Raw genomic sequence first — 20,672 nt, 5'->3', positions numbered from 1 at the left:
GGGCATGGTGGGGTGGGCTGGGGCTGGTTGTGGGGATTTGGGGCTCTTTTCCAGCTTTGTTGGTTTCTATGGTGGAATCACCAGCCCTCCAGTCTCCAGCTCTCCCCGCCGTGATCCTCAGGACTTGGACAGGTCCAGTGGTTCTGCCGCAGAGCTCTTCTCCGGAGCAGAGTGACGGGCATTGTTGTTCTGGTAAGGAGTGGATCTTAGCAGACATCAACAGGATATTATTAGTCCCGCCAGCTGACGACGGTTTGACAGCCCGGTGCGTAGAGGAAGGAAGTTTACAAACATCTCGGGGAGAGCCGTGGCGAGCAGTTGAAGGAAATGAGGCATGTCCTGCTGTTATTGTGCTTACAGCGCTGCGCTCCCGAGGGACAGAGCGAGCCCATCTCAAGGCCTCTGTCTGACAAAGAGCGAGTTGACTCAGATTTTATTTTTGTTGGTTTCCCTACTGGTCTGTTATTGTTCCAGTTGTGATGTTGCTTGTAAACAGACCGCTGCTAGAGTTTCATTTACAGCCACTGAACAATAGCTGGAGCACATGAAGGAAAAGCAGGCATCTCGAACTGGCTGTCAGTGCTCCTGTGTTCTCCACGCGGCAGTGCATCAGCCGTCTGCCGCCCAGGTCAGTAAGTGCAGATCCTGGGCCCGGCGAGGTCCTTGCAGGGAGGAGCTCAGTCCCTGCAGTGGGTCTGTCCCTGTCGCCGTGTGTGGCCATTAACCATTCGGCTCTGAATGGAGAGGTGATGGCCAAGGTGCTGTAACATTGTGAAGTGACACAAAAGGAGTGCATCCTCACACAGAAATGCAATTTTTAGCCTGCTGAAGGGCTAGGATGGAAAGAGTCCTTCACAGGAGGGAAGCGGAGCAGGCTTCTGAGAGTAGCACCAAGTGAAAGGCTTCATGCTGGCTTGTTGATGAGTATCTATGGCTTTCTTTAAAACCAGCAGATTATCTCTATTGTTATGAAGAGCAGTCTAAGAAAAAAGCAGCAAACAGCCAGAGGAGGTTAGCGTGGATCCTGCCTCTTTTTCACGTTTGTAGAACAGTCTTACTGCAGAAGGTAAGAGGCTAACTGGGCGCTGCTCCGAATGCCTGGCAGTTATTTACGGTCATCGCTGTGTTCTCGTGCCCATTTCTGGCACCAGGGTGACACATCCTGCTCTAGAAGGCATGGAGTTACATGGAAGGGAGGGAGCTGCTCCTGCTGATGCTCAGTAATGATTTCTGAGCCCATCTCCCGAGTCTCCAAGAAAAGCAACAGCATTTCTTGTTTGAATGCTGCTGGCCCTCCCAGAGCGTCCCAGCATGCAGGGTGGCAGAGCTGACTGCAGCACTGCCAGGAGGCTGAGGAGCACTGCGGCCATCAGTTCCCAGAGCTGCTTCTCCCAGCCAGCGTCCAGGAATGGAAGACGTAGGAGGAACTGGGCTCAAGGTTGAAGCTAACGAAGCAACATCAACCTTCTGCAGCCAGGAGAGCCTGAAACAGGCTGACAAAGAGACAGCAGGAGAGAGCATTTACTGTGAACAATTGACTGGATCCCGTGCCCTTGGGGAAGTTTTTGTTCTTTTCTTGGTAGGGGAAATAGCTTGGATGAAAGATATGAGGATATGAAATAAGTTTAACAGCGGGAAGTTGTGTAAACATGATTAATTCCCTTAATGGAAACTTTCAAATGGAAGGTTGTCAGTCCTGGTGTAGGTACCCCTTGTTTGCTGACGGAATGTCACGCAGAGCGCTGAAATGCTGTTATGCAGGGAAGTACTAAAAAACTAAGAGAGGAGCGTACGCTTGGTTAGCTGCCTGGAAAGAATAAGAGAGCGCTGCTGCCTTGCCCAGGCTCAGAGCAGGCTTGGAAAAGCTCGCGTCGTGTTTTCCTGCCCCGTGCTGCTGGTTGGTGTGGGAGCAGGGCGTGCAGGAGGACTGCACGGAGCAGCGCTGCGGCTGCAGGTGGGAGCACAGCTCGGAACGGTGCAGCCGGGAGATCTGAAGTGGAGCAGCAAAGGGACAGCATGCAGCCTGGGCTGAAAAGTGTGGGAGAAGCGAAGCCCAGTGCAAGGGCAAGGCCAAGGGCTCTGCGGGGCGTCAGAGCAGCGTTGTGCTTTGGGAGAGAGGATGGATCTGTGTCCGTGTCCTGTGTTCCTCAGTCAGTTTTTCAGAGGGCTGTACCTGTGCAGTCGTGTGCACGTAGGTACACGTGTGTGTGTGTGTGTGCGCATGTGGGCAAGGCTGTCTCTGGATGCAGCCCGTGGAGCATCGCCCACCCGCCCATGTGGCTGCAGTGGGATGCAGCTGACATCAGCCTCGTTGCCTTTTGATGATGCGGGGATGCGGTGGTATCAAAGCAGGCAGGATGAAAGCAAAAAGCTTCCTGTTTCCAGCTGTTTTCCTCAGCAAAGTCTTTTTTTTTTTTTTTTTTCCCGAAGATGATGCTTCCTTTTAAGGGGTTTTTAATCTGCAAACTGTTTCCTCGGTTTATTTCACTACAGTAAAATGTGTTCCCTTTAGGTCATATCTGTCTCCTTTAAAAACCAACCTGCCCTTTCCAGTAGTTTTATTTGGTACTCAAAAGAACAAACATGACTTTATAAAAAACCTTTAATGGAGCACAAAGACCCATAAACCTTTTGCCACTACAGCTGAAAATTTAAAGTGATTTTTTTTTTGAGGAGAAACCTCGAATAAACGGATTGTTAAGATACACAGACCTCATAACACGCCGGCGTTTGAGGCAGTGTTTCATACCTGTGCTTAGCATGTGAGAAATGGGCTTAGATTTATGTCAGACGTAAGAAATGCTTTATGTGGGGACACGGCAGCTTTCAGTAGGGAAGAAATAGCGATTTAGGCTAAAAAAAAAAATTAAAAAATGTTCCAGCTGCTTCCATTACGTTAGTCTCTTTTCATTAAACTGATCTGTCTTTGTTTACTTTCTTCTAAAGTAAACATGTATAATTAAAATATATTGTGCCTCTCTGCAGCTCTTGTTCTGCGTGCGGCTTTGTCACAGTCGGAAATACCCTGAAGTGCTGCCAGCACCTCGATGGAGAGGGGCTCTGGGCTTTGTGAAGGTACAACATCTGGGCTGGTGTTGCTGCCGGGGCGTTGCTTGTTCCTGGGGAGGCCCCGGTGGGACGGCGGGCCTGGCTGTGTCCCACGGCCGGGCTGTGAGCGGGGGGCCCCGATGCGGTCGTGGCGCAGCGGGTCCCGAAATGGCAGCGAAACCAAAAGCAGAAGGGAGAGAAAGAAGCACCTCGTTGGGTTTGTGCTGCAGAGCTCTCTCCGACATATGTTTTGAATGGAGATGGCGTCCCAAATGCCAAGACGTGTTGAAGGATAGCTGGTTGTTTTTGGATGATTGTCCCATATTTACTGCTTACAAGTTGCATTGTTGTTGAAAGTCTGCTGTGGTCTGTAAATATGTTCTGGAGCTGTATAAAAATATCACAATTAACATATTCCGAAGGACAACAATTGTCATGGTTGAATGACTTAGAAAGTAGCACAGGCTGTAAACAGGATGTGCTGAAATGAACTAGCACTCCTCTCGCAGTGGTCTCTTCAGCGAACGTCTGCTTGATATCAGCACTTCTGAAAATAATCTTTGGATCCTCTAAAGGACATAATGCTCTCGTTTTTAAATCGGATCTTCTAAGATGAGGAGCTTAGCTGGCGTTGCTACCATTAGGGACAGCCAGGTTTGGGTTGGAAGTGAGGTCTGGATTCCTGCTGTCCAGCCCAGCAAAATGCTGCGGAGGGACAGGGGGAGAAAAGGAAGGAAAACGAATGTTTTCCCCCAGATTCTGCCGGAGAAGCCCTTTGCCAGTGCCGAGTCAGGTGGGAGGTTGGATGCCCTGAGAGGAACTCACATCCAGACGTACTGTCCCCATCTCCTAAGGCTGTCGTTGTTTTCTCTCCTCGGTGTGAAGGACCGAACGGCAGCACATGCTTCATCAGAGCGGTGCCGTTCTCCTCCCAGGCGTTGCTGAACGGGTCCTTGATGGAGGGATGTCCTGCGTTCACTTCCACGTCTCTGCAGCTCTAAATGCTGTAGCTTCATTTCAGAGGACTCTCTATTTCTGTAAGGATGATTTATTTCCTAATGGTGGAAAAAAGTAACGGAAGAATACAGAACTTGCTGAAAACGCTTCAGAAAGATTTGGACTCTTTTGCAGGTTTAATTCTCAGCAGCATTCTCCCAAGTCCGTGTAATTTAGCAGGAAGACTGAATGATGACCTGAAGGCAGAGCGTTGCCAGCAGCAATGCTGGAGCTTCTCCTTCCGGTGCCTTTCCTGCCCATAATTTGGGTAGGAGAGGTCCTGCTTTGAGCCTCACGTCCAGCATGGAGTGCAGGTGCTGGAATATCCTTCCCTTACAGGTGGCTTTTTAATTATTATTTTTTAATGAGTTTCCTCAGAAAGGAATTGTGGCCGCCTTAGGAGCAGTGAGCAAAGCCCAGTTAGTTCCCTCTGAGCATATGGACAGGCCCAAACCAGCAGCTGCTGCCTGAGCTGTGTACAGAGCTCGGATGCGGGAGATGCAGGAGGCTTCAGCAGCCCAGTCCCACAGAACCCCCACTTCAAAACCAAACACTGCCGTTAGGAAGTTATCCCCAGCAGAAGCTCCAGGGATGGCAGCCGTGCCTCGGCTGCTGGGGAAGGAGTGGAGCTTTTCCCAAATGAAGGATCATTTCCCAGGCTTCCCTTTTAAGCAAGTACAGTTGCCGGAGAGTCCAGTGAAAAGACCTGTCTGAGAGTCCTGATACTTCTGGTATCAGAAGCTATACAGGATAAATGTTGAAGGCTGAGGAATTTAAGCAGATTTGTTTGATATTCATTATTATCCTGTAAAAGGAATGGAAAGCCTCGGGAATCTGTGGTGTCATCTGGTTTGAAGAGTGTAAGCTTCACTGATCTACAGTCATAAAATCGTAAAGGCTGGAAAAGACCTCGAGGACCACGATGCCCAACTGCCAACCCATAGAATCATAGAATCACAGAATGGCCTGGGTTGAAAAGGACCTCAAAGATCATCCAGTTCCAACCCCCTGCTGTGTGCAGGTCGCCAACCAGCAGCCCAGGCTGCCCAGAGCCACATCCAGCCTGGCCTTGAATGCCTCCAGGGATGGGGCACCCACAGCCTCCTTGGGCAACCTGTTCCGGTGCCTCACCACCCTCTGGGGGAAAAAACTTCCTCCTCGTATCCAACCTAAACCTGCCCTGTCTCAGTATAAAACCATTTCCCTTGGTCTTACTGCAATCCATCCCCACCACTTCATGAGCCGCATCCCTGCTGCTTCCTGGGCTGATCCCCAGCAGCTGAGACGCCCGTGCTCATGATCTGTGTGTAGAACCACGCGTGTGCTGGGGCAGGTGGGAGTGCTGTGCCCACGTGCAGGATGCCCTGTGAGAAGTCCTGTGCTGGGGCTGGCATCCCGTTAATTTTTGCCAGTGAGTACAAGAAGTGGATCGTGCTTTGTGTGTTCTACAGTGATGAATTAATCTGGTGCTCATTGTGGTAGCGCTGATCGTAATGAATTAATTTGGCATTCGTGTAGATGTCGTGCTTTCTTTTTTCTTTTTTTTTTTTTTTTTGAGCTTTCCTACTGCAGAAGGATTAGTTGGTAGGCACTTAGGGCATTGCACATCCGATGCGGTTGCCATCGTAACCTGCCTGCGCCGCGCCCTCCTCCGGATGGTGCATTTCTTTATGGAGAGCGGCGCTCTGCAGGGCAGCAGGGAAGTGCTGCTTGTGGCGGTGGTGGGGCAGCAGCGCGGTGTTTAAATGGTGCCCTTCCCGTCCTCGTTGCCTGCTTGTAGAGCCCTGGAGCAAACTCCAAGGATGTGTGCAGCACATGTTGGTTCCAGACAGCTTGGAATGAGGAAAAGGCGCTTATTTCTGCGGCGCGGTGCCCAAATCGGGATTCATCATCAGGAATTACTGGCATCGTTGGAGGCAGATAGACTTTTCCTTAAGTAAACGATAAATAATGAAGATGACACCAACGTAGTCCTGTGATCCTTTTGTTGAATTTTTCTCCCAAGATGTGCTCAGTTGATAAATATACACACCTGTGTTGTTTATCTTGCCTTTTGAAGGGAGCGTCTGACTGCACATGCATTTCCTTTGCCATTAAGTGCTTCTCTTTAACTGGGAGATGTGGCCTGGGCGTCGTGACGTTGCAGGGAAGGCATTAAAAATAGGGCATTAATGAAATACAGCGTTGAATTTTAAAGGCTTTAAACAGATTCGTATTCTCTTATTAGTGCATGTTCACAGGTCTAGTTCTTTACAACGCACATCAACGATTTTAGCCAAAAGATGCAGATCTCACCAGAGCCAGTCTGTGAGGAGATGTGTCGTACATACGGCACTGATACGTGGAGTTTCTTGTTTGTGGAGCAGCTCATTAGGAGTGTGATCTGGGCCTGAAATGTGCGTGCTCTGGAAGGTGAGTAATGAGTGTCAGTGTATTTTTTTAGGGCTGCCAGTTTGACTTTGCACCACAAGCTGTGGCCACGGAGATGTGATACAGTTATCTCAGTGTTTGCCTTTTGCTTCTAGACTATGGGGAGGTTTTCTAACTTCTGCTGGCAGTGGGAAGCAGAACAAAACAAAAGCAAAAAACAAGCACTAACCCGGCAAATTCAAGAGTTGAGCTTAACGTGTCATGGAAACTAAAGAAAAGAGAAAAATCAGATGAAGGAAGCAGCTGCATTTTTCCGTGAGTTTGGATGTTTGGGTTCAGCACTGTGTGACTGAGCTCCAGCATCAGCTTTTGGCTGAACTCGAGCAGACGTTTTGGAAAGGAGGGGTTTCATCCCAAGGGCCATCCTCTGCACTGGAGCACAGCAGAGCTGGTTCTGGAACAGAGGTGAAATGATTTGGGTCAGTTTTTTTGTCTTCTGGTTCTTGGAGCCATGTCACTCGCAGTCATACTCCTATGGTTCTGTGTAAGAGCGTGCCAACAGCTTCCCAGCAGGTGCATGGGGAAGGGCAGGACCCATTGCCTCAAAGCTCATGGCAGCCTAAAATACCTCCATGGACATTCTGGGGAGAAAAGCAGTATTTTATGGCTTTAGCAGCATCCCAAGCAGTGCCCTCCTTGGCCATCAGATTGATCTGTTCCAATCCCCAGCTTTGGCTGTTGGCAGTTCCACCAAGCTTTGTGGATGGCTGCAGTCTGCACCGCTGCCCTTTCTGTGGCACTGGTGGGTCGTGCTCAGCTCCATGAGTGTCCTGGGGCCGTGCAGGGGAAGCCAGGTGAGGTCACAGCACAGCCTTGAAGCCGTAGCGAGCTCCGTGCCTGGAAAACCCCTTTGTGTTACTGCGCAGTCCATCACTTACCTCTTCTGTAGAACTCATTTCTGGAGGATTTTTTCCCTTGCCAGTTCATTTTCTTTGCACGGGTGCGTATGGATTGTCTGACGGTAGCAAGTGTCCAGTAAATAGGAGATGCTTGCTATGGGCTGTCGTAACGCACTTAAAATGCAAATACATCTAGGGCAGTTTTAATGTAATTTTCATATAGATGAAGTCATTCAGAAGTACTCCTAAATTAAAGGACTGTTCTCCAAAGTGTAGCTTCCATGAGGTATTTTCCTTCTGCCCGTGTTTGATTTCCCTTCCATCAGCTCTGCATGCTCTGCCATCACTGTTGTTTATTTGCTGCCGTCGCTGTAACTGGTGACTTTCATAGCAACCATGTGAAGGCTGAGCTGTGCTAGGGGCTGTTTTGGTCTTTTTTTCCCTGATTTTTTACCTCAACTTTTTCCAGTTACACATTCCTCACTAATCTTTCTGTCTCCAAGAAATGTAAATATTGGGAATTAACCAGTAGTGTGCTGGCTAGGGAGGTACAGAGCCCAGCTGCTGCTGTGCTCCATAAAATCTTGTGTAGATAACTGCAGTGTGTTGAAGTGCGCGGAGCAGCAGCTCCAGGAGGTGCATCTGTGGTGCTGAGCTGTCAGCAAATTATTCCCCACCCAAATTTCGAATGCTTTTTTCTTGGTTTTTATCTCTCTGATGCCACGAGCCAGCCCTCACCCTGGTGTCGCACAAGGAGCTGCAGGAAGGGGTGAGGCGGTCCTATCTAGGTGCCAGGACTTCGGTTTTTGTAGGCATTCCTGGATTAAACTGAGGATGCCTGGATTAATTTTTTAAAGGTCTGCTTCAGCGCCCAACCACGTTACCTAATTTTGAAGATGCTCAGCTTCCAGCTTCTTCCCCTGGTTTCTGCTGGAGGTAGTGGCTCTCTTTACATTCAGATACAGCACGGCATAGTTAAATTGCCTCCAGCCTGTTCAATGATGTGGCTTGGGGCGCTTCTTTCAAATCAGGGCACATCATTTTTCATGCAGCTACCTACCATGTGCTAAACGTGCCGTTGTCTAAATGATGCTATAAGCTATGGGGCTGGCTTGAAGCATGAAGTAATCTTCTTAATGCATGTGAGTGGAGCACTAGCCCGGCTGCTCCTTTGGGTGCTTCGTGGGAACCCTGGTGCCTCTCTGAATCCACGCAGTACGGTGCAGCAGGGCCACCAGCCCTTCATCACAGAATCGTTAGGGTTGGAAAAGCCTCCCAGGATCCCCAGCCATGGAACCGCGTCCATAAATGCAGTCATGAAATCATTTAGGCTGGAGAAGACCCCCAGTGTCCCCAACCCCATTCTACCCCCACCCTGCCCACGGCCGTGTCCCCGTGTGCCACGTCCCCGTGGTGTGGAACACCCCCAGGGATGGGGACCCACCATTCCCTGTGCAGCTGTGCCACTGCAGCGTGGCTCTCCGTGAGAATGAACTGCTCCTAACATCCAGCCTGGACCTGGAGAGTGGCACACACAGCTCTCCGTTGTATCTAAAGCACAGCTTTCCCCAGTAGCTTCACTTGCCTTATATTTACGTATTTTTGTGGTACTTCTCTTCTGCTGGAAATTAAAAAAAGCGCTTCTTATCTGAAACATGAGGTTACGCATTCATGTAACACAATTTCGGAGTGTTACTACATAAGCAGCGATAACTTTTTAAGAATTTCATCTGTGTATCAGAGTAATGACACTCGCAGAGGCTTGGTGTCTTGGAAACCCCTTTGCACAGCTAAGTACGAAACCACTCCTCGGGCTGTGGGCAGCCAGGTTGCACTGCTGTTGTGGTTCTCCTCTTTCACATGTCAGTCTGTTCTGTTTGTAGCATTGCTCATTGCAGGATGTCTCACAGAAAATCAGGATGTTCCTCTGTGTTCAGATTTCCCACATAAGGCTTATCCTCTCATAGGATATGCAAACATGTGCAAAACAAAGGAGTGTTTATTTAGAAGTGCAGTGTGGGGTTCTCCACCATCACCTTCTGACTTGGGCTGCTCCTTTGGAATTGTAATGTCCACTGGCTTCCCGCTGAGACCTTCAAAATCCGGTAATAAAAGGAGAACTTAAGTAAATTTGCACTTGAATATTTCTAGATTGCGGTATGGAATGCACGTAGTTTCCCCGGGGCAGTGGGGTGAGCTGTCATTACTTAGGAGTGCTCCAGGTTATTGAGTTCAAGTAGAAATTAAGTACTTTAACATCAGTATAGACTGGAGAGGAAGATGTAATGCAGTTAGGCAGCCAGAGCTGGTAAATCACATTCGGTTTATAGCTGAGAAATGTGCACTTTCCTACTCATCCATCCCAGGTTAGAAGAAACCAAGGATGCGTTGTGCTTCGGACCACCGGCACCACCCATCCAGAGCCAGGACAAAATGAAGCCTTGGCCACCCGGTGAGCTGGGAAACGCAGTGCAGTGTCGTCTGCCTGGGCACCGCGCTGCTTCTTGCAGTGTTTCTGCTTATAGTCTGACCGGATCTGATAGAAGCTGGAGAGGCTGGAGTTAGGGACACACGAGTGGGATCCGCGGCAGGGATGTCCTTGCAGGCGGAGGGCCGGTGCCGTATGTGTGCCAGAGAAGAGCTTGGGCGGCTCTGCTGAGCACGGTGTGGAGTCTGTGAGCTCACCCGATGGCGGGACAGCACAGCCCTTTGTTAGCAGCACTGGGACTGACGGCAGTTGGGGCCGTGCGCATGTTGATGCTCTGCGGTGAGTGCTGTTGAGTGGTGCCTCAGACTGCCCGTCAGCGTTTATGCAGACTTGGAAGATTCCAGCCCAAAACAAAACGAGCATCTGATTCAAATGAATTTTCCAATTATTTGTGGCTTTAACAGAAGCTGTTGAAGTGTATTGCATGTTTCTGGCAGCTGGTCCTACTTCTCTGAGGGGAAAAAACCCTAAAGCTTTGTATCTAATCCCCTGAGCAAACCAGTAGTGAATTGTTTATCAAATAAGGAGTAGAATTTTCCCGTTCTGAGTCTACGCTTTCTTTACGCTCCTGTCGTGGAAGGATCATTACGTGCACTTTCTGCACGCGAGAGGTGCGTGGATTCACCGTGTGCGTCTCTGCGCCCTGCCTTGCTCATGACCACAGGGCTGCATGAGCTTTGGTGATCACAGAGGTCTTCTCCAACCTTCATCGTTCTGTGGTGCTGTTCAGGGACATGGCTAATGGACACGGTGGGGATGGGAATGAGTTGGGCTTGGAGATCTTCTAGGGACGTGGTTAGTGGGCGCGGTGAGGATGGGCTGCTGTTTGGGCTTGAGGACCTTGGAGATCCTTTCCAGCCTTCCTGATTCTATAGGTCTGAAGTCAATCCTTGACTTCCCTGGTTGCCTTCTGTCTTCCACACCACCTCCCTGTCTATTTCCCGTTCGTCTCCTGGTGATATTTAGCTCAAAATCTTCAAAAAGGTTTTCATCAGTGGATGTGCATTTTGAACGTGCCTGTCCCTTAGCCTGCAAAATGTCCAGGCCACCAGCTTACTCTTCATCTTCGTCTTTAATCCTTCTTCTGTTTTTTGTCACTTTCTGCTCAGCTCGTTGTTTGTTTTTTTTTTTTAGTTCTTAAAAGACTTAATGCTCTGAGGAGAAAATATTCTTTTGGAGAATAAAACACTTAGCAGAAAAGTCTCAATCCACAAAATGGATTTGTTTAACTTAATTTGTATTAGCGGTACCAGCGTTCTGCGTGTGAGGTGCTCCAGAGCACAAAGAGGTAATAGCAGTCCCGAGGTATCTGTTTATCACACTTGTCTCAGTATGATAGTTATAATTAGAGTCTAGGATTTTTCCCACCCTTCTCATTTTTGACACAACTGCAATTCATACAATGGGAAATGCTAATCAAACATGGGTATGGCGCGTGTACAAAAATATCTCTTTTGTGCTGAGATCTTCATCCTCTCCCTTATTTCGACTGTTAAATCCCTTATAAAACTACTTCTGTTGGTTAGTACACTGTTTTTTCAGGGGAGCATAGGAAGGGGTGTTCTGGAGTGGGTGAAGATGCGCTGTGTGAGTGGCTGCAGGAGGGAGGTGCAGACGGACCACCACCAGCCATACGCATCCAGTATTCCGGCAATTTTATCTGCTAAAAACGTCAAGTATCAGAAATATAAAAATAGGATAAACACATGTTTGATTCTCCGTGCTAAAAATACATGTTTATATTAGAAAAAAAAAAAAAAGATGTTTTGTTGTCCAGAGCCTTCCTGATACTTCTTCATCCAAGCAGCTCTCCGCAGTGAGGTCCCTGACGTGCACATTTTGGTTGGTCACGGAGGCTGCAAAGTCACTCCAGGCGTGCTGGCGCTCTGCTCTGCACTGAAATATTTTCCAGGTTTGTTTGTTAGGTTGTTCTGGAATTATACGGTTTTGTTTCTGAGCCAGAGCCATGAGTAGCCACACGGATGGGTATTATTTTGCACTGATGTACATGAAATTACCTTTCTTCAGGGACCAGCTTGGGCTTGGTGCAGTGTTTATTCTGCCCCTTTAAAAGCATGTATAGGCTGACACGAAGGTAAGCAGAATTCTGCATTTCCTGCTCCAGCACCATCACGTAAGGGGCAGGGTTCTCCCAGAAGAGAGAATTTAAGGAAAATTGCTAAGGACAGTGGTTTAGACTGGAGGACAGTAGGAAACTCCTCCAGAAGGAGAATCTCACCCCTGTCTTCCTGTACCAAGGAGTTTTAGCCAATGAGTACAACCTTGAGCACAAAAAAGCCCCCAAATCAGCATCCCGTACTGACACAGGAGGTTATGGGCATCTCTGGCTTTATGTGTGCAGGTGGGGGTGGTGATCTGCGTCCCTCCAGATAACGTCGTGCAGAGTGCAGTGTTAGCCCAGTGCTTGCTCTCCCGTTGCTCCAAGTGCTGCTCAGCCCATGGTGGGAACCAAAATGCTCTCTGGGTGCAGCACCCCCCAGCTCCTTGCTGGTGCGGGGCACGCGGCTCAGCAGCATGCAGGGAGGAACGGTGGGGAAGCCAGTATTGCCGATCAGATTTGCTACCAAAAGATCAACCCCCGTGCTCCTCCTTTCTTCCTCGTCTCACCCGATTGCTAAACTGCTGTTAACTTTGCTCAAAGGTCAGTGTGCAAATCCAGTTTTTTCGGTGCATGATTTTTCAGGTGGCACCTTCCTGAGGCAGCTCTCAGTTGGTAAGTCAGGTTGGGCAGCCCTGAGCTTTGTTTCTTTTCTTTTCCCCTCCACGTCTGTTTCTGGGAGTGCAGTGCCTGCAGTGACATGGTGCTGCTCACCAGGGAACGTTTCTCCCACGCTGATTTTAGGGCTCCACGTCTGTGCCCAGATTTGTTATTCAGAGTGGTGGGAGTCTCAAAATCAAATGACAGTCACCTAACTTATTATCCCGTATCACTGCTACAGTTCTGGATGGCTTCCCACCTTTCTGTTTGGACGATTCCTGCAAAGGAGGGTTTGTTTTTTATCCAGAAAACAACAACAACAAAAACCTCATTTCCTAAATCCTAAAGTTTTTGCTTGGGAACTTTTTGGGAGAGGTTGATTTGCAGGAGCCCAGCTCTGGGGAAAAATGACATCTCTCTTCAGGTTTGTGTACTCTGGGATGAATCCCAGCTCTGAGAATGCCTCACTGGAGAGCATTGCATTGACTTGGGTGGAATTAGGGCTCTGCTGTCCGAATCACAGACGTGGCAACTCCTCGTGGTGCAGAAGGCATTAGGTTGAGGGGCTTACAAATCTGGCAGTATTTATCATGCTGAATTGTTAGCAAACTGGGCTGGATTAACTTGTTATCAGTTACTGAGCCTTGTTTCCCCTCTGCAGAGGGAGCAGTGCTGCTGGGTTGGGTGCTGCTCAGAGCAGGTGGAAGTTGTCTGGGCTGCCCCATCGTTAGCTCATGGGCTCACAGTAAAGCAGTGCAATTGGGGTCTCAGTTTCTCAGATAAACAGCTAGTTTTCAGTGTTTTGTTTGTTTGTTTGTTTTTTTATTTATTAAAAAAAAAATCTTTTTCCTCAGCTCCAGCTGGTGCTGGTATAGGGCTGCGTGGTACGTGTTGTAGACGGAGTTCCTTCTTTTTGACTGGAGCTGAGATGAAGAATTAGTAGTTAAAAGAATAACTACATTTTCCACTGTGATCAAGGAATTAGATAATCTGGCATGTTTGCTTAAGGGGTCTGTATCTTGGGGCTTATATAGGGCAGTATTAAAACCCCGAGCCTTCTTATTATGCCAATACCCAGAAGATTGCTTAATGAGAAGTAAAGGGCCTCTCTCCAATTACGAGGGAATAACTGTATTAAGTTCCTGTGTTATGTCAACCTGCTTTGATTTGATTACTGCAAAAGAAATGGATTTATCTGTCAGTGTTACTTAATTAAGCCTTCTCACTGATGTTTTGCAGAGTAATATAGTGTAGTTTGCACATTTAAGTCTAAATACAAAGAAAATTGGTCGCAAGCTAAGAAACAACCCCTGCAGATAAGGGGTAGGAGCCATTGCTTGTCGTTTTCTGTCCGGAGTCCAAAACTTTGAACTTTGGTGGAAGAACTTGAGCACTGTGTGGGCTCAAAGGAGAGCAGAGCGAATGGGAAGGAGCAGCCAGCTCCACAGTGATGCATTTCCTGGATCTCTGGAGGGATGTGATCATACAGTAATTAGGGTTGGAAAAGACCTCTGAAATCATCAAGTCCATCTGCCAGCCCACCCCACCATGCCCACCGACCATCAACTTCACTGCCCATCCCATTCCCTCGGCCTCCCATAGCACTGTGCTCCGGGCCCCTCACAGCCTCACTCCCCTCTCTGGACACGCTCCGGCACCTCGGTGTGTTGTGACGGAGCCCAGTACCCATTGGCAAGGTGGGAAGAACACGCATGGTGCACCAGGAAGGGCATCTGGGCAGGGCTCAGCTCTCCGGGGCATTTGGAGCATTTGGAGGGGGACTGTGGCTTTAAACACAGCTCAGAGTGTTTGCTTAGGTGCCTCGTTAAAGCGCCCTCAGCATGTGCATTCTTAAAATATAAATAAAAATGTCCCATGCAGCAGCCTGAAAAGCTTTATGGCCACATAAATCTTGCTGCTAGCCTTGACCACGAACCAGCGTGAGGGGCCGTGACAGCAAGTGTTATTTCAGATTAGCTGGCTTTTACATAAAATAAGTACGCTAATAAATACAATTCCTGGTGGGGAGATGTGAGAATAATGCCTCCTTGTTCAGAAATGCAGGGGTCCTTCCGTCAGCACTGCTCTGCACATCGTCCTGCTCCTCCTGCAGCACCCAGCTGTGTGGCTCTAGGTCTCCATTCACTGTCCATGTGAAGAAGTATGGAGCAGAGGTGTGGAAAACATTGCGGGTTGTGCCTCATGTCAGCGTCTCTCCGTCTGCGTTTCCCTTGCTAATCTTTCTAATGGGCTTTGTATGGATTTTGGAAGCGTGAGGGTGGTACGATGCCCATCAAAGTCAGTGGGATAATATCCATTGATTTTTAACAGGCGATGGATCAGGGCTCTACAGAGTTAATTGCCTGTTACATAACACAAATGATTTTTAAAAATATGCCTAATTAACCTAATAGAATGGTTGATCTGATCTGTCAGGTAAATGATACACATTTTCTTTCTTTTTCTGGAGCTTAATTAAATATTTACCTAAGAATGTCTTGTGCTATTAACACGTTCATCTGTTATTGAGATAATAGGGATTGTAACTGGGAGAAAGTATTAAACTGAACAAACATCTTGGCTTTTGATATTGGAAATCAACCAGATTTGGTCCCAGCACCCATATTTCCAAGTGCTGATGCTGGATCTCTTCTCAGTGAGTGCCTGCCAGCCCTGTGGTCTGGAGGAACCAGTGCCAGGTGGAAAGGCAGCTCCTCGCCTGCGTGTTGTTGGGGGCACTCAGGGCTTCAGCAAAACCAAACACAGATGTTTTTGGCTTTATTGCCTGGCAAAAGGCAAGAAATGGTGCTGTGTCGTTGGTATGCTGCACAAGGATTGTAGAGTCCATCTCTCGGCTCCACACAGCACCACCAGGATTCAAACCCTGTGCCTGAGAACGCTGCCCAGACACTTGCGGATGGCGTAGCATCTCCGTGTGCTGTGACCTGGTTTTGGTGAGGAAGCTGCTGTCACAGTGCCGTGGAGTCACAGAATGCCCCGTGTTGGGAGTGGCCCATAAGGATGGTGGAGAGCAGCTCTTGGCTGTGCTCAGGACCAGCTGCAGGTCAGAGCAGAGCTGTGCTGCAGCTCCCTCCTTGCACCCGGTGCCGTAGCAGGGCATGCCCACAGTGCCCCAACCCTGCTGCATCAGCTGCACGTGAGGCATTTGTGTTCAGCTGCAAAGTTCAGAGCAGATGGCAGCAGTGCTGGTCCTTTGGTCCTTACCCCCAACAGCAGCTTTCATCACTGTGTGCACAGAGTGATGCTGTTCTTAAAGACACCCTCTGAAATGGAGGCCGAAGCCACCTAGATACCGGTGGTCTTAAATTATTGAGGGGGGTCTCTCAATGACTGCATTACATTTTGAGTTAATAAAGGGAAAAAAACAGTGACATGCTTGCCTTGGGGAATGTGCTTTTCTTGGTACAAATGCCTGAACAGGTTTTGGAAGTGGGATCCTAGCTGGGGTGGGGAGGAGCTGCTGTGACCCCAGTGCTCCTGAGGCGCCCGTCCCAGCTGGGTCTGTTTCCTCCGTGCTGCTCATCCCTGGTGCAGTGCTCGCTGAGCTGCCAGGGCTGCTTTATGCTCAGACCTCGGGGTCCTGAGGGTCCATCTCATTGCTGCTGTGAATTTAAATGAGTTAATTTAAGCAGTGGGTCAGAAGCCACTACCGTCGTAGTAGCCCCGTGCCTGATTCTTAATTAAAGGCAACAGGAGATTAATTTGAAACATTAATTTAAAAGTGCCTATACAAAAGGAAAGAATTATTGCAATAAAGCCTAAAGAACTTTTTTGTCCCTAGATGTAGAAGACAGAACTAGCTCAGGGTCCTGGGGGAATGCAGGACATCCTAGTCCATCCAGGGTAAGTATATCTAATCTTTTTCCCCAAACCAGACTTCCTGCCTATGTAAATTCACAATCTTAACTACGAGTTTTACACCTGATTGCATAGAGGAATGGGCATGCAAAGTTGGCTGTAGTTTTGTCTTTCCTTTGAAATCTTTTTTTTCTTTTTTTTTTTCTTTAATTTTAATATTCATGCCTGATACTGTGATTGAATCTGGCACCTGCTGCAGATAGCAAGAGTTCCAATTCTGTCTGGCCGGCGACACGGAGCAGCACTGCGGGTGCTGACTGCTGTGTGAGCTCTGTTTTGGGTTTCTGCATGCTGGCACCCCCAAATTGGGCAGCCCTCCTTCCTGGGGGGACTCTCGGCCCCACCGTGCATACACTGCTATTTCCTAGCTGGGCAGAAAGTGCCCACACTCTCACTTACGCTCCAATTTACCCAGTTTGTTTAAATTGCATTTTAATTGTTTTCTAATGAATGCAAAGGATCCTGGCTGGCAAGCAGTGCCTGGGCTCCTCCTTCCCCACAGGGCAAGTTTCTGGGTGGTGTCCAATGTGAGGGGTCCCCAGACACCCCTGGGGGGACCCAACCCCCCACCCTCTCCCCTTCTCCCCCTGCTCAGCATCCGCTGCGTCATCGCTGCTCACATCTGTCAGTTTTATTTTTATCCCCTTTTTTCGGGCTTGACACTTGTATTGCTTCCTGGGGAAAAATGTTTTGAAAAGTAAATTCGAAATTTGCACACAACATTATTTATGCATGCAAAAACTTGAATGTGAGCTTACAATTACGTTCTGAGATGTAAAGAAAAGAGCGTGAGCCTGGGGAGAGTTCTGGAGTTTCAATCAGGCCGCACGTGGGCTCACACAGAGCCTGACCTCTCCAGTTCCTCTTTGTGAAGCAGGGCTGACATTTCCACGGCAGGAAAATGGGTTTCTTGTGCCTACCTCTGAGCCTGAGGAGCACAACACAACGTGACTGTGCCCAGGCCTTGCTTGCAGTGTGGTGCAGAGTAAGGCTGAGCTGCTCGGAGGTGGCAGAGGGCTGTGCTGAGCGCAGGAGTGCTGAGCCCCAAAAGCACCGACCTCAGGAAGGGCTGCTTCATGGAGTCATAGAATCACAGAATGGCCTGGGTTGAAAAGGACCTCAAAGATCATCCAGTTCCAACCCCCTGCTGTGTGCAGGTCGCCAACCAGCAGCCCAGGCTGCCCAGAGCCACATCCAGCCTGGCCTTGAATGCCTGCAGGGATGGGGCACCCACAGCCTCCTTGGGCAACCTGTTTCGGTGCCTCACCACCCTCTGGGTGAAAAACCTCCTCATATCCAAACTAAGCTTCTCCTGTCTCAGTCTAAGACCGTTCCCCTTGTCCCGTCACTATCTGCCCTCACAAACAACCGTTCCCCCTCCTGTTTATACACTCCCTTCATATACTGGAAGGCCACAATCAGGTCTCCCCACAGCCTTCTCTTCTCAGTGTTGTGCCACTTTGCACACCCACACGCATGCAATTGTGTGTACATAGCAGTGAGGTGCTTAGGACAGCAGGTTTCTACATCAAAATCAAACCAGAAAAGCAAAACATTGAATAAATACTTAATTCCTGCTCTTGCATGTGCTGTGGGCAAGAAGGCTGTGTGCTCAGGGAGGCCTTTGCAGGACTGCACAGAGCAGGAGCCTCTTCTCTTTTGCCCATTCATGATTACACACAGAGCAAACCAAAGTCAGTTACTAATGAGATAAAAATTGGAAACAGCTTTAAAAATGCTCTGTAACACATCACTTTCCGTGGAATAGATAAACAGCAAAAGGGGAAATAATTTGTGTGGCCGACTTGAAGCGTAGGAGGGAAGCGTGGACCTGTAGGTTTTGAGAAATGCCATTAAAATGTGTAAAATTGTGTTTTTCTCCCCAGAACTATGGAGATGGGACTCACTATGATCATATGGCGAGCAGAGACCTCGGGTCACATGACAATCTCTCTCCTCCATTTGTCAATTCCAGAATACAAAGTAAGACACCGAATTTCCTGATTTGACTCCATTGTTGAGATAAGCAAATGGTTTTGGAAGTGCTGAGCTCAGAGTAAAGCTCCGAGGGCGTAAAATCCCTCATCCTCGTTTCTGGGGCTGCTTGTACGAAGGGTGGGAACACGGGTTTGTTTTTTTCAGCTGCAGCACCATTTCAGAACGTTCACGAGTTCTGTTTACTGACCGGGGCTGTGTTTTCCTCTGCGAGGGGAATGTGAGTTTTGATGTGGTGACTGCAGTGTTGCTGGAGGAGGTGCACGTACGTGTCCTAAGGCAAAGCCTTTCCTTTCTGGAGATGCGACCAGCTGGCAGCGGAAATCAGGACGTGCTCTGAGCGGGACTGAGCAGAATAGAAAGGGCTTTCTGAAAGTATTCCGACTGTATGTTCACAAAAGGGAAAGGGATAAATGGCGGTGGGGGGACACTGGAGCCTTTGTTTGCTTTGGAGCGCGCTGGGCGCTGCCTGCTGGGACCTGTGTGCAGCCTCCCGTGGTTGGGATGCTGGGAGCAGCAGGTCTGCTCTGCCCGCGGCACTGCCCCTCTCCACCTCACCCCTGTGATAGAAATCTTTGACACCCCTGCGTCCCCATTCAGCGTGAAGCGGGGCTGTAATTACTCGTAAGCCAGTGATAGCGACTTTTTTTAATTACAGTTGATAAATGAGTTTGGTTAAAGTAAATATATGATGTAAAAATATTAGTAATGTTTGCGCTCGGCCAGGATCACACCCTTCTTCTGCGGCTGACAGTGAACGAACCAAATGCGTTGCTATAAAGGGTTGAGTGTGAGCCAGAGAAAACACGGAGCTGTAACTGTGATACATCATTCTTCAGCTCCAATATACGTCCCTAAAATACGCCTCGTCTTTTAATACTGGGAAATATTAGTGAGTTGTTTAACGTACGGGACAGTGTTGGAGCTTGTAGTCGTTTGTATGCACTCACATACACGACATGGTTACAGCAGTTTTAGAGGCTCCGATATATGCCAAAAAAAGCATGGAAATTTCAACACTCCCTTCTTAACTCACGCCATGGGGCTTAGGTAGTGCACAAAGGCACTTCACAAACAGCCACGCACTTCTGTGCAACCCACTGGGCTGCGAGGTGCTTTCAAGTTGAACCTTTAATTTGGATCTGAAGAACTTAAAAGTCTCTCTCGCTTCTGCCTGCCCTTGGGTTACAGAAAAACCTCATTCCTGTCTGATTGTTTTTGCCATCTCAGTGAAAATACTGGTTTCGCCTGATTGAAGAAATAGTTGTTTTCTAGAAGTGCATTTAGAGTCAGAGGGAATTAAGACACTGGGGATTCCAATTACAAATTCTGGATCCTCAGTGTTGCTAGGAAGTCCCAGTTGTCTCCAGCAGAGTGGTTTGCATGGCCTCTGCTCACCTGGAGGTGGACTCTGTGCTGGAGGTGTCTTCTGCAGCCCTTGGTGTGAGCCGGGATCGTGTTGGTGACCTACCAGTGCGTGCTCCAGGCACCCTTATTTTTGGCTGTGGATACAATCTGGAATTTTGGGCTGGCAGCATGGCAGCTGATGCTCTGCTCACACCAGCTGTTATATGTGCAAGCCTGTGTGACTGAAAAGGAGCCTGTGTGCTGCTGGGACTGCTGGCTGCCTCCTGCAGCCCACAGCCACGGCTCAGCCCACCTCTCCAGTAGTTGGGAGCACTCCTCCTCATCTGTCCGGATGGGCAGCAGAGCTGGTGGGGTTGTGCCTGTGGGTGCCGCGGTGCTGCTGCTGTGTTCTTGGATGCAGGATGTTGGTACCGCAGGAGCTGGGGACACGGGGCTGTGTGGATGTTTCCCTCCCATGGAAATGCTGTGGTGAAGCTCAGCTCCATTTCTGCTGTTTGAGACTAGAGGACGGGCCACGAGTGTTGCTGATAGTTTGACTGATGCTCACAAAGTGCTGCCTTAACAGAGACGTCTATAAAATCATGCTGATCACGCCTGCATTGGTGGCTTGGGAAGGATTCCGAATATTGCTGCCATGAAGGTGCACGCTGCAGCTTAGTGAAGGTGTCCTGACCCCCAGCTCCCATTACTCCAGATGTGTTGTGTTGCTGCTCCATTCCTGTCCCTGAATTGTCTCAAGGTCCCCAGCACCGCTGGTGCTGCATGCACTGTGCCTGTGGAGGTGGGCTGTGCAGTTCACTTCATGCTCTTCCTCTTGGCAGTTGATGAAGAGCCTCTGATTATCACCTGCCCTGACTTGGTCTGATGCTGTTGTGTGCTGCTGCCTTCCATGGAGCCGCTCCTGAGGGGG

The 20,672-nt window shown here is 49.0% G+C and overlaps 1 protein-coding gene across 26 annotated transcripts in view; it reads left to right on the top strand.

The window, feature by feature from the left end:
• The window catches only part of TCF4 (transcription factor 4), a 161,107-nt gene that overhangs the window by 36,658 nt on the left and 103,777 nt on the right, over nucleotides 1-20,672 (top strand). For 23 of the 26 annotated variants that reach the window (XM_085214000.1, XM_085213998.1, XM_085213985.1 and 20 more), the window contains 2 exons: nucleotides 16,323-16,384; nucleotides 18,286-18,382. The exons of the other annotated variants lie outside the window; for them this stretch is intronic. In XM_085214000.1, coding sequence (XP_085070126.1) covers nucleotides 16,323-16,384; nucleotides 18,286-18,382 — 159 coding nt within the window. The remainder of the gene's footprint in view (nucleotides 1-16,322; nucleotides 16,385-18,285; nucleotides 18,383-20,672) is intronic. 26 annotated transcript variants of the gene reach the window in all.

Source organism: Meleagris gallopavo, chromosome Z, assembly GCF_905368555.1.
Source record: "Meleagris gallopavo chromosome Z, MGAL_WU_HG_1.1, whole genome shotgun sequence".
NCBI classification, from domain to species: Eukaryota; Metazoa; Chordata; class Aves; order Galliformes; family Phasianidae; genus Meleagris; species Meleagris gallopavo.
Note: the sequence above shows the minus strand (reverse complement) of the source record. Positions and strands in the feature narration are given on the sequence as shown.